The sequence below is a fragment of the Lagopus muta genome, chromosome 2 (assembly GCF_023343835.1).
Source record: "Lagopus muta isolate bLagMut1 chromosome 2, bLagMut1 primary, whole genome shotgun sequence".
Lineage (NCBI taxonomy): Eukaryota > Metazoa > Chordata > Aves > Galliformes > Phasianidae > Lagopus > Lagopus muta.
In genome coordinates, this window is record NC_064434.1 from 56,164,071 (window position 1) to 56,176,237 (window position 12,167).

At 38.4% G+C, this 12,167-nt stretch overlaps 1 protein-coding gene across 7 annotated transcripts in view; it reads left to right on the forward strand.

The window, feature by feature from the left end:
• The window catches only part of ARFGEF3 (ARFGEF family member 3), an 82,035-nt gene extending 70,338 nt beyond the window's left edge, over positions 1 to 11,697 (forward strand). For 6 of the 7 annotated variants that reach the window (XM_048935427.1, XM_048935429.1, XM_048935428.1 and 3 more), the window contains 8 exons: positions 377 to 505; positions 1,055 to 1,231; positions 1,779 to 1,893; positions 2,715 to 2,817; positions 3,415 to 3,546; positions 4,934 to 5,064; positions 8,061 to 9,285; positions 10,010 to 11,697. In XM_048935427.1, coding sequence (XP_048791384.1) covers positions 377 to 505; positions 1,055 to 1,231; positions 1,779 to 1,893; positions 2,715 to 2,817; positions 3,415 to 3,546; positions 4,934 to 5,064; positions 8,061 to 9,285; positions 10,010 to 10,201 — 2,204 coding nt within the window. In that variant the 3' untranslated portion in view covers positions 10,202 to 11,697. Of the gene's footprint in view, positions 1 to 376; positions 506 to 1,054; positions 1,232 to 1,778; positions 1,894 to 2,714; positions 2,818 to 3,414; positions 3,547 to 4,933; positions 5,099 to 8,060; positions 9,286 to 10,009 lie in introns of those variants that run through there. The other variant, XM_048935434.1, reaches the window with a different exon arrangement.
• Positions 11,698 to 12,167: the final 470 nt, after the last annotated feature.

Consider the following 12,167-nt stretch of genomic DNA (forward strand, 5'->3'; position numbering starts at 1 on the left):
TTATGCTTATTAAGAAAGAACTAGAAGATTCAATTTTCATTGGCTAACTTGTCACTCAAGACTTGAAAATAACTTTAAAAAAAAAATAAAACAGGAATTGGACTAGTGGGAATGGCAAACTTAGACCAGAAAAAGGTATGTAGAGGAGGAAGTGTGGGACAAAACATGAAACTAAATTAAAGGGAAAGAAAAGGAGACAATCTTTTCAAAAACTGATATTGCCCTCTGCAATTATACCACAGCAGTGAAATGAGAAAGTACTTACAATCTTTTAAGTTATTTAATTGCTTAGTTTCCATTACTCTCTGAGGGCACGTTCCACCTGTAGTCAGTGCAGTGTCACACTGCTTTTTAAAGTTTGTTTTCTTACTTGTAGGCCTTATCAATGTCTGGATTATTCTGCTGGAAGAATTAACAACTGCCATATCCAACTGTCCCCGCCAGCACCAACCTCCAACTCTGGATCTGCTCTTCGAATTGCTGCGGGATGTTGCCAAGACACCTGGTAATTAAAGGATAAACTCTGAGCTACTGGAGCTCTGGCCTGTCCCTTGTAGAATACTAACCCACCTCTATAAACTGCGATATTCTTCATGCTAGAGCTGCGCAGACATGCTCAAATACAATGGAATTTTCTCAGAATGGGATTTGTGGTTCCAGTTAGTTAACCTATTGTTCTGTGGTGACAGAAGGCATGTTGTAGGAGTACGCTTAAGTCCTGCATACACAAATTAAGAGGTGCAGTATTCTGTCAGTGTCCTGGCTGCAGAAAACATTTGCAAGTGCAGGAAATTCATAAAATTATACAGTCCTGTAGGCCTCCTGAGCAGCATAGGAGATTCACAGTTGAGTAAACATTCATGTACTCAGAATTAAAACTAATCTCATAATGAAATCTACAACTGCACCCTTCTCTTAACCCATAAAAAAAGTGTTTCAGAAATGCCTTCTCTAGAATCACCCCTGGCTTCAAGCTTGGAATGAATTAAGAAACGTATCTTGAATGTAGGCTGTGTAAGCAAAAATATACAACCATCATTGTGTTTATTTTAAGGCCCAGGATTTGGCATTTTTGCGGTTGTACATCTTCTTCTTCCTACGATGTCCCTTTGGCTCCATCGCAGCCATGGTGACCATTCTTACTGGGATGTGGCATCTGCTAATTTCAAGCATGCCATTGGCCTTTCCTGTGAACTCGTAGTGGAGCACATTCAAAACTTCATACACTCAGGTATGTCCTAACACTATCAAATCTCCTGATAGTTGTTTAATGGCACGTTACTGAATAGCTACCTGGGGAGGTGATTTCTTTGCTTTTTTGGTTGCTCAAGTGTAAAACAAGAGGAGGAGGGTTAAGAATTTGTTTTCTTTTTTATTAACAAATAGAAAAAATAAAACTTGAAAAGGGACTTGTGGAGGTTATTTAGTCCATGCTGTTGCTCAGACAAGGGCTAACTTCAAAATTAAATAATCACAGTGTTCATTTCCAAAAGAAGACAATGAGACTTCAATCTTAAGGAACATTCAGAAACAGAAGCTAACAGAATTTCTCTAGTATAACTGAAGTCTACACATTTTAAATCATTAACCTCAAAAGGACAGTTCTCATTTCAATAGGATGTGATGCATGTTTCAAAACATGAACTCTAATGATATCTACATAAAAAGAATTGGTTTTGCAAAGTTTCTGATTTGCAGTAAGCATGTCAAGACTGTCTTTAATTGCAATGCAAAGGCAATGATGCTAAATAAAACCAGTTTGTATCTTTTCCTTACAGATATTGGTTATGAAAATATGATCAATACTATGCTAAAAGATCTTTTCAAGTTGCTGGTTGCCTGTGTAGCAGAACCAACAGAAATTATTTCCAGAGTTGGCTGCTCTTGTATCAGGTAACAATCTGTTAGCATATTTAAAAAAAAAAAAAAAAAAAGTACTTGTGGACAGACTAAGTTGACTAGCATCTCAGAAGTCTGCAATATATCTCTATTTTAGACTTATCAGCCTTTTTTTTTTTTTTTTTTTTTTTTAACTGTTTTCTGTCTGTTTTAGAACCTGTAGTTTTGCACATTGCTATGTCTGTCATTCCCGTAAAAATATTTGCACAATACATATGTACAGTTAGTCGATAATTAATCCTTAGGAAAAATAATTAAGGGGCTTTCTGTGGGAATTCACAGGTCTTTGAACGTAGTGGATATCTTTACAGTCTTCAGTTTATTGCAATCACAGTCAAAATAAACACTCCATTATATACTTACAGAACATAGTTCTTCAGGAGAGATGATTGTTCTTTCTTTACAAGGAGAGTGGTTAGGCCCTGGAACGGGCTGCCCAGGGAGGTTGTGGATGCCCCGTCCTTGGACGTGTTTAAGGCCAGGTTGGACGGGGTCCTGGGCAACCTGATCTGAATGTGTATGTTTGGTGGCCCTGCCAGGCAGGGGGGTTGGAACTACATGATCCTTGGGGTCCCTTCCAACCTGGGTGATTCTGTGATTCTGTTTAAGGAAGAAAATTGAAGGAAAAGCAGTCAGAAATTCAGCGTTATATCAAAAAAATGGGTCAGGCTAACAACTATTAATTCTTAGGAGACTGAATGTTATTAGCTAGCTACTAAAAGGACATTTTCTTTAGTTTTCCACCTTCTCCCATTTCAGCTGAGAACTGTTCAGTTATTTCTTATGGTAATGTTTTCCTGTGTGCCTACTTTTAGGTATGTATTAGTGACAGCAGGTCCTGTTTTTACTGAAGAGATGTGGAGGCTTGCATGTTGTGCCTTGCAGGATGCATTCTCTGCCACTCTGGAGCCAGTAAAGGTAAACTGCCTTTTTGCTGACAGTCAAAACTATTTATACTTTAACTTTTGACAAGTTGTCTCACACATGCACACGCACACACGCATACATAAGGTTTTGGATACAGAGGCTGGAAAATAAGATTATGTTTTAGTTTTTATTGTTTATTTATTTAATCACAGTGAAAGGCATTGGATGAACAATGGAGACAGATTTTTTTTTTGAAGCATGTTACAGACAACAGTGATTAATAACTTTAAATTGCCCCACCAGCAAGATAGCAGAAGATCCTTACCTTTTGTTCCAGTTCTTCTGAATTGGTTAAAAGTAGACAGGAAAAAAAAGTTGCTTACTTGTTCCAGTTGCTGCATGCTCCATATAGATTATTTTTCAAATCACCACCATGTGACAAAAAAAATTCCCTTTAGTTCACTACTATATAAGTTTGCATTTGCATCACATACACTGAATACTGAATAGCAGGTGGTCCATTGGTAGTAACCGGGAGAGATCCCTCCCACTCTGAATTTTGTATTAAAGATGAACAAGTTCAACAGTTCTACAATCACTGATTTAATTTAACGCACAGTGAAAGTCTGATGTTGTGTTTCTCTATAGAACCTATTGGGCTATTTCCACAGTGGTTCTGAAAGCTTTAGTGGAGACGCCTGTGAAGTGAAGGTGGCAGCCCCCTCCCTCTCGCCGAGTGCTGAGGCTGAATATTGGAGAATCAGAGCCATGGCACAACAGGTAGAGACTGATATTTCAGTGAAAGTTGGAGAAGCCTTTCAACTTGGGGCTTTTCTTTGAGTACATTTTTAGCACAGCTGTCCTCAAACCCTATGAGCAAATCAAATGAGACTTCTTCATCACTAGGCTATCATGTATCTAACAGCAGTAGTGAGAAAAAGTAATGAAAACTAGAAACAAAAACGTTAAAACTTACCCTCTAAGTGGCTTGGCTGGGGGTAGATGCATAGGCATTTGATCAGGATTACAAGCCTGTTATGTAGTATAGCTTTAAAAAAGGCAATACCAACATAAATCAGTGGAAACCTTTCTGACAGAAAAAGGGAAATGGCATCACAATGAATACTCATCTAGAACATCATATGCATTTCTGACTATTTTGTTAAATAGTGATTAATTAAAAAAGCAAGAAAAATAAATTAGAACAGACACTGTGATATTACACTAGAAAAACTAGGTTTGTTCAACTCCTCAAATCAAAGTTTGAAGAGAAGTATACATTTTTTTGTGTGTCTGTAAGTACATGGGTATAGATTGGAGAGAAGAAAGTTATTAAGAATTAGAAGGTAACGATGACATTGAACTAATGATTTAAAAATCATCACTAACTGCTAATCAACTAAGTAGTCTGGGAGAAAACCTTCTCAGGGTTCTTTTGTCTACAGTGAATGTTGTTCATTTTGAGAAAGTGTTTGTATGAAACAAGTTCCTTAAAATACAGCAAACTGGACTTAATGACCTGAGTCATTATATGGCAGTTTCTGCACGGGTAAGCAGCTGGATTAAAAGAGCCAACAGATGTTTGGTGTCAGCTTCTGACTTAATCATATCCTTAATCATATCCTGATGCTGCTTGAAAATCTGAGATGTCTCAGATGTTCAGGATTTGTGATCACAAACAACATGGCAGTGGCAGATATTGTTTGAACAGAAAAAGTGTTTTAAAACTAAATTTCTAGAGAGGCAAAGCTCATAAAGTAAGAAATGAAGCAGTTAGGCTTCTCTAAGAGACACCCCTCAGAGGCATTGCCTGAGTTCTTCTCAGCGAGGATTTGATACATCAACTAAGCTATGAAACAAAGCTACAGCAGTGAGAGTTGTTTTCCTACTTCCCTTCCAAGTAACTACAAATTAAGTGTCCATTGTCTCCTTGTGGCTGAAAACCATCCTTCCAATAACAAACCTTTCGATGAGGAATGGGCTAACTGTGTAAGCAGGTCTTTGCTATACATGGTACTTACAGGTAGTAGCTTCCTTTCATCACTGTAAGAAAAAAAAAAAAGTTGTCATAGATCTTTCACAATTAATGAACTTCTGCTGTCAGGCCCTTCATGGACCCATTAGACATGCTAAACCTAATTGTTTTATGTAATTTGTCATTTTCTAGGTCTTCATGCTGGAGACTCAGTGCTCCCCAAAGACCCCTAGCAACAAGGAGGGGTTCGAACATGCCCAGTCATGTGTGCTCGTCATTGACCTGCCACCAGATAAGAAACCAAATGGGCATACCCAGAGAAGGTAAAATATCTTCTCAGGAGTTGTTAAAAACAAGGTAAAATTATTGTCAGGTTGGCAGAGATGGGAACAGAGGCTGTGCCTTTCTACAGGTCTCTTAAAAAAAAAAAAAAGCTTCTAATAGATAGTAAGAGTTGGTAGGTTGCAAATACCTGAAGAAGGTGACACAAAGCTTTAAAGTAAAGGAAAGTAGCTGAAACTAGGAAAATAATTGTCATGGGAAATATTAGGAAAACTTTCTCGCACTGAGATGTTTTTTCTTAGAGGTGTAAAAATACCAGTTTGAAGAAAGCTTTCAAAGTGCTGTTACATTTGTAGTGATACCTAGCAGACGAAATAATTTCTGCTACACTTACTGGTCTTTTAAATTCAGTATTATTGGATTAAGAAGGTTGAAATAGGTTAATGGGTAATTGGAGCAGTATAAAGAGGCTACATGAAAATCTGTAAAGCTGTCAACATGCTAATCTAGGGAACTTTTGTTTTTGCTTGGCACTTTTTATTTTTAAAGAAAATCTTTTATATTTTACCACCTCAGAAAACCACGTGTCTGCATGACTCTTAGTCTTATCCTGCCAAAGAAAATTTCTCTTCGCTTGCACTTGGTTGTTTGAATAACCATGATAGTATCACAGGGCCAAGAATTAGTGCTACATTCAGAGTTTGTGTTTATATTGCAAGGTATTTAATATATTATGTAAAACAGTCTTATACCAGCTACCAAACCTGCTTCTGGACCACTTCAGGCATTCTCATTCAAAACTGAATAGTTCAGTTTTGTAACCAGGAGTCAGAATGCGATGGCCCTTCTGCAGTTGGTCAGGAGGAAGGACCATGCAAGCAAGAAGTTAGTCTTTAAATAAATACAGCTTGCAATTAATACAAACTCTGAATGATCTCATACTGCTCTTTGTCTAACTGCAAATGCATATTCCCTTATGGGGAAATATTACCCAGCAATACTCATTTTTTGCCAAAACAGGACTGAAAAGTTGACTGTGTCACCGCTTTTCATATTACTTGCTAGCAGCACAGTAATATGCCAGTCTTGCACGCTAGTTAACTGTGGCCTTTGAAGTTTTACTTTAACCTTAGTGGAGTTTTCTCTTTTCCCTTTTGCTTTTGTTTCCCTGATGCTGCATCGTTTCACAGGAAGCTGGGGTAAGGGAGCTCTTCCTCCTAAAAAGTAGTCAGAATAAGAAAATAGTGTCCTTAACCAGCTTTGGCATCATGTTTTCACCTATAGTTCTGTTCTAGTTTTTTGGTTTTTGTCATTGTTGTTTTGTTGTTCATTTTAAAATTGAGTAGTACTTTAAATTGTCCTTGTAAGTTGCCTTAATGGCTGTTATAAAAAAGCAGATCTCCTTCATACTGCTCCTGCTTTTGGAATGGGGTTAGTCTCTCGAAATAAGTACACGTTTAATTCTATATGCACTCTTAACAGCTTTTCTGAGTCAGAGCCTTTAATGATTTTTTTACAGCAGAAAGCTACTTCCCCACAAGGAGCTCCAGTGTATGTGTTAATCATCAAGATTGTACTGCTGTCAGATAATAAGACTTAATTTTAACCACCATATCAGCACTGGCAGCTACAGCTATAGTAAGTGAGCGAGCTGACATAAATAAGCTAACCCTAGAAGCACTGTTCTTTCTGACCTATGGCTTCTATATATGTCAGGCCCTCAAAAGTCTCAGAACTGTCTTTTTTAGTTTTGGTTTGTTTTTTTTTTTCTTTTTTTAAAATCAGGACCATGTGTTTGACTTTACCAATCAATTAACAAAAGAGTAAGATTTTTAGAGGTCTCAAATTGAGCATCTTATGTTACCTGAAAGTTTACTTTAACTTAGACTTAAAACTTCAGTATCACAAGCAGAGTGAAAAGTCTTTTCCTCACCTGGCAATAATGCTACTTAAACTGTGATCCCTCACAGTTTCCAGTTCCCTAAATCTGAACAAGTACATACAATGCATCTACTCTATTTGAAATATCACAGCTTTCATCTGATGCAGACTTGTTTATAATTACTAACTTAAGATGGGCTTCACAGTTTATAATTTTTAATTTGTGAGCTGCCAATGTTTTGCTTTAACGATAATCCAACCCACTTCTTTACCTCCCCTGCCTGTAAGCCTGCCAATGTTATTTATTAGTGAATTACCTGAAAACTTCATCTGGGAGAGATTGCCATTCATATGTTCCCTGTGCAAATAAAATCAGCGAGATCTAGAACTGCTCACAACATCCAGCAGGAGGGAATCACCCAGTATTGCATGTAAGAAACAGGGCTAAGACCTCAGTAGTCAAGTTGAAATCATAAGCGCAAACACTCACCAGGACTTAAGCTTCTTTGCATGTTCCATTGCACTGCTGATGATTTTGAAGGTTTTTTTTTTTATTGGTTGGTTCTCTGCATTTTATTTTTGAGATATACCACTGATGTTATTGGAAATGGAAAGCAAATGGCAAACCAGCTTAAGCCTCAATTTGTCATGGCGAAGTTAAGGTTTGCTGAAATGCCAGTGGAGAAGTTTTAAGAACAATTCTTAGCTTTGAGTTCAGTAACAGCAAAAATAGAAAATGTACTTAGGATCCAAGGGCAAAAGTGCTGAATAATTTGTGTTTAAAAAATTCCTTAATTATAGCAGTATGAAAATACTGAGGGTACCTGTAGCTATAGTATGATATATATATTTTATATATCTATAAAATACACAATAGAGCTTTCTTTAATACTGCCTCTGCAAAGTTCCATTAATGCTTTTGCTATGGTCAGTTATTTTATTTAACGCATGGAAGCATCATCCCTTCCAGGAAGGCTGAAAGACCATTCTAGATAACTTCACCTTCGTTCAATTCTTAGTAACAAGGCTCTAAAATTTTGGCCTTTAACACATATCCTTCATGTTAGATTCTAAAACATGAAATACTGGCATACTTGTAGTAAAAATGTAACATACAATTATATTTCTTTTTCCTTCCTATACTTGGTTTACCAAGTATTCCTTTTAGGACGATAGTGGTGAGCTTGCTGTCACACCAAGTACTGCTCCAGAATTTATATGACATCTTACTGGAAGAATTTGTTAAAGGCCCTTCTAACCTAGAGGAGAAAATGACAATACAAGTACCAGAAAACAAGTTGGCTGGTTTTCTCAGGTACATCTCCATGCAAAACTTGGCTGTCATCTTTGACTTACTGCTGGACTCCTATAGAACAGCCAGAGAGTTTGACACCAGGCCCGGGTTGAAGTGCTTGCTAAAAAAAGTGTCTGGCATTAGTGGAGCTGCCAACCTGTATCGCCAGTCAGCAATGAGCTTCAATATTTACTTCCATGCTTTGATTTGTGCTATCCTGACAAACCAGGAGAACATCACTGCAGAGCAAGTGAAGAAGATCCTCTTTGAGGACGATGAGAGAAGCACTGACTCATCACAACAGTGCTCTTCAGAAGATGAAGACATTTTTGAAGAAACTGCCCAGGTCAGTCCTCCTCGGGGAAAAGAGAAGAGACAGTGGAGGGCTCGAATACCATCTCTGAGTGTACAGCCTGTCAGCAATGCAGACTGGGGATGGCTGATCAAGCGGCTTCATAAGCTCTGCATGGAACTGTGCAACAACTATATCCAGATGCACCTAGACCTGGAGAATAACACAGAGGAGCCTCCAGTGTTCAAAGGCGACCCATTCTTCATTTTACCATCCTTTCATTCAGAAACCTCCACCCCATCAACTGGAGGGCAGTCTGGGAAGGACACTCCATCAGAAGATGACCGGAGTCAAATAAGGGACCAAATGGGAGACAGCCTAACACCACGAAGTGGAGAAATGCTGCTACTACCCCCACTCTCAAGTCCTAAACCAGAGAAAAAAGAACAAAACAGGAAAAAAGAATGGTGGGAGAGTGCTGGCAACAAGATCTACACCATAGCCACTGACAAAACCATTTCTAAGTTCATGACAGAGTACAAAAAAAGAAAGCAGCAGCAGGCCATGACATCCTTCACCAAAGAGGTCAAAGTGGAAAAGAAAGGGGAGCTCCTGGGCTCCAGAGGGCAGGACTCACCCATACTCCAGAGGCCACAACATCTTATAGACCAAGGTCAAATGAGGCATTCATTCAGTGCTGGCCCAGAGATTCTAAGACAAGAGAAGAGACCACGCTCAGGATCCACAGTCAGCTCCCTGAATATATCTGTCAGGGATGCAGAGGCCCAGATACAGGTAGGACACTTAAAGGATGCTAATAACGGCAATAATTTAAAATATATCTGAAGTATTTTTCTGTTGCTTTTATCACAATAATAAGTCTCTTCATAAGATGTCTACCTTACCTAAGTAAATCATCATGATGAGGACTGAATATTTCAGCAGCTGGCACTGGTAAAACCTTGTTCTGTTCCATCAAAAGAAAATCAATCTTATGGGAAGATGTTATCAGGTATATACCAGTACAGCTTCCAAGAGTTTTTCTGTGATTGAGGCCAAAACTGCACTTTCCTAAAAACAACCAACAATGAACTCTGCTTACTGCTATGGGCTCCAGCCTACTGAGGACTTTTGAAAATGTGAGGGTACTTGGTGTAATGCTTTTTTATTTAATAAGCTTTTTGTTAATTCCAAAGCAGAAACAGTGGGCTCTGTTACTAAATAGGAACTTATTTGTATATCTGAATAATCAAATCAGCAAAAGCATTAAATCTTTGTTCGGTGTGGGATGAAATGACAGGTGATAAAGAGTGATCTTGATACATGAAATACAAAGTCAAACAGCAACATACAGTACTGAATTGTGCAGTCAACAATAAATTAATATGCTGGTATTGCTGAGCCTTCTTCATGAAGCTGCAGTGACAAGATGCCTTTTCTGTCTAATCTGATAGACTTCTCTATATAGAAAGGTATTCTGAAGAGTTTTTTTGTTTTTTTTTTTAATCCAATTTTATAGGCATGGACGAACATGGTGCTGACAGTTCTCAACCAGATTCAGGCTCTACCAGACCAAACTTTCACAGCGCTCCAGCCAGCAGTGTTCCCATGTATCAGCCAGCTGACCTGCCATGTGACTGATATCCGTGTTCGTCAGGCAGTACGGGAATGGCTGGGAAGAGTGGGCCGTGTGTACGATATCATCATTTAAACTAGCTGTGCTCTGTTGCAAAGGGGAGAAGACAGCCAGGATATACAGCAAAGGGGTATTTGGGGTTCATTAACTGCCTATTTGTTGGTGATAAATTAAGAAACAACGAGCTTGTTGATATATTTCCCCTATCCACTTGAGACTGTGTGTTCCTCACACATACTCGCAGAGCAGGTGAAGCATGAATGTGTCTGGGGGTATGGAATGACCCCAGAATCTGCCAGTAAATCAGACTGGTATCTAAAGTCAAAATACATTTCAGTAACCTTCATTTAGATTCAAATTTACAGCAGCAGGAGTCACATCAAACTCTAGGTAAACATCCACACTTGTAAATAGCTATGAATGGAACCATCAAACCAGGCAAGCAGGACCTATATAACAAAACATAAATAAAAAGGTGGCACTTGTTCAGAGTAACTTTTTCCATTCAGAAATTGGCATGAGAGGAAAGCCAAATAAAGATTATTACAGTACTATATGCCTTGCTAACTGAAGAAAGTTGAAATTTATTTTGCTCTGAGAAGAGCCTTTGAAATCTGGTGATATTCAGAGTAGCAAGTGAGTGATTGTTAAAGTATCCCAGGTCTTAAACTGGTGAACCAAGCACAGGCTATTTGTCCTTTCATTACCCTTTGAAGTAATGCTTGGGGAAAAAAGGCACTGTCAACCTGCCTTCTCTACAGCATCACTCTGGCTACTTCAGCTATGACCACAGGTGGTCATTTTTCCACATATATAATTTCTCCAAAAGGCTACAGGAAGTTTGTTTTGCTGATTTCTCTGAAGCTAGAGGGGAAAACACACCACAGAGCAAAGCTACAGCCAGTCTACATGCCACTATCCAGCACTTACAACACAGTGAAGTGTTCCTCCAGTTCAAGCAACACTGCAGCTAAGCTGACTTTAGCATCTATTCTAACTACTGCAGTCAGGACCCTTACACTAAATTTAGCCTATCACTCTATGTTGAAGTTCATCAAGATGGAAAATAGCCTAAAAATAATGTAACTAACCTTTCTACTTCTTTCCCCTTTCTCATCTGCTGTAGTAAACAGGGAACAGAGTCTTATGTAGCTACATACTCCCTCTGTGCAGTGCTTCTATAAGGACTGCTACAATCTGCCAATATTATTAGCGGGGGAGAGGTGGAAGGATTGACTACTGTACTGTCAAATATTCACACTGGACACAGTGAAGGGTTACTTTTGCTTCACAAATTATGTGACAGGGACTTGTACTCCTATACTACATCATTTGTTGATTAGATGTTTAAATAATTCATCAGAACTAATTTAATCTTGGGTGATCCCTTAATGATGTTCTTCCAAGACTTTTTAAATGTTCATACCAACTAAATATACATCTTCGGTCCCTGCATCCTCAAAAAACGTCATCTTTTTACATCAGTCCTGGACTTTGCTCAACTGTTTTTAGCATCTTGAACCTGAAAAAATAGAGGGTCAGTAAAAAAAAAAAAAAAAAAAAAAAAAAAAGTGCTGAATAGCCTTTACCCCAGCTGATGCATTTACTAAGAGTCTGTCACTGCCATCCTGCCTTTGCCCTCCATCACCCACTCCCCATTTGCCAACTGCTAGATTTTTGTGTGGGGCATACTTTGTCCTATACCATTCTGCAGTGTCTGTCACACTGTTTCTCTTACTATCAGAACTCTACTTGCAGAATTATTCCAGGAACACCAAAAATTCCATAAAAGCAACTCCTTCTTACCATACACACTGACTTGATACATAAGTAATTTAATAATAGTATCAAACGTCAGTTTTCCCAACAGTTGGAATACTTCCTTGGGGACAGGTGAGATTATATTCCAAGCCCTTAGCATATATTGTTAGATTTCTGTTGCCATGTTTTTCTTACACATCTTTAGGTTGAGTAAAAAAGGTGGCTATATATTTTTTTATCTTTTTATTTGGTATCTATACAGAACTGCTTTTAAGGCAGG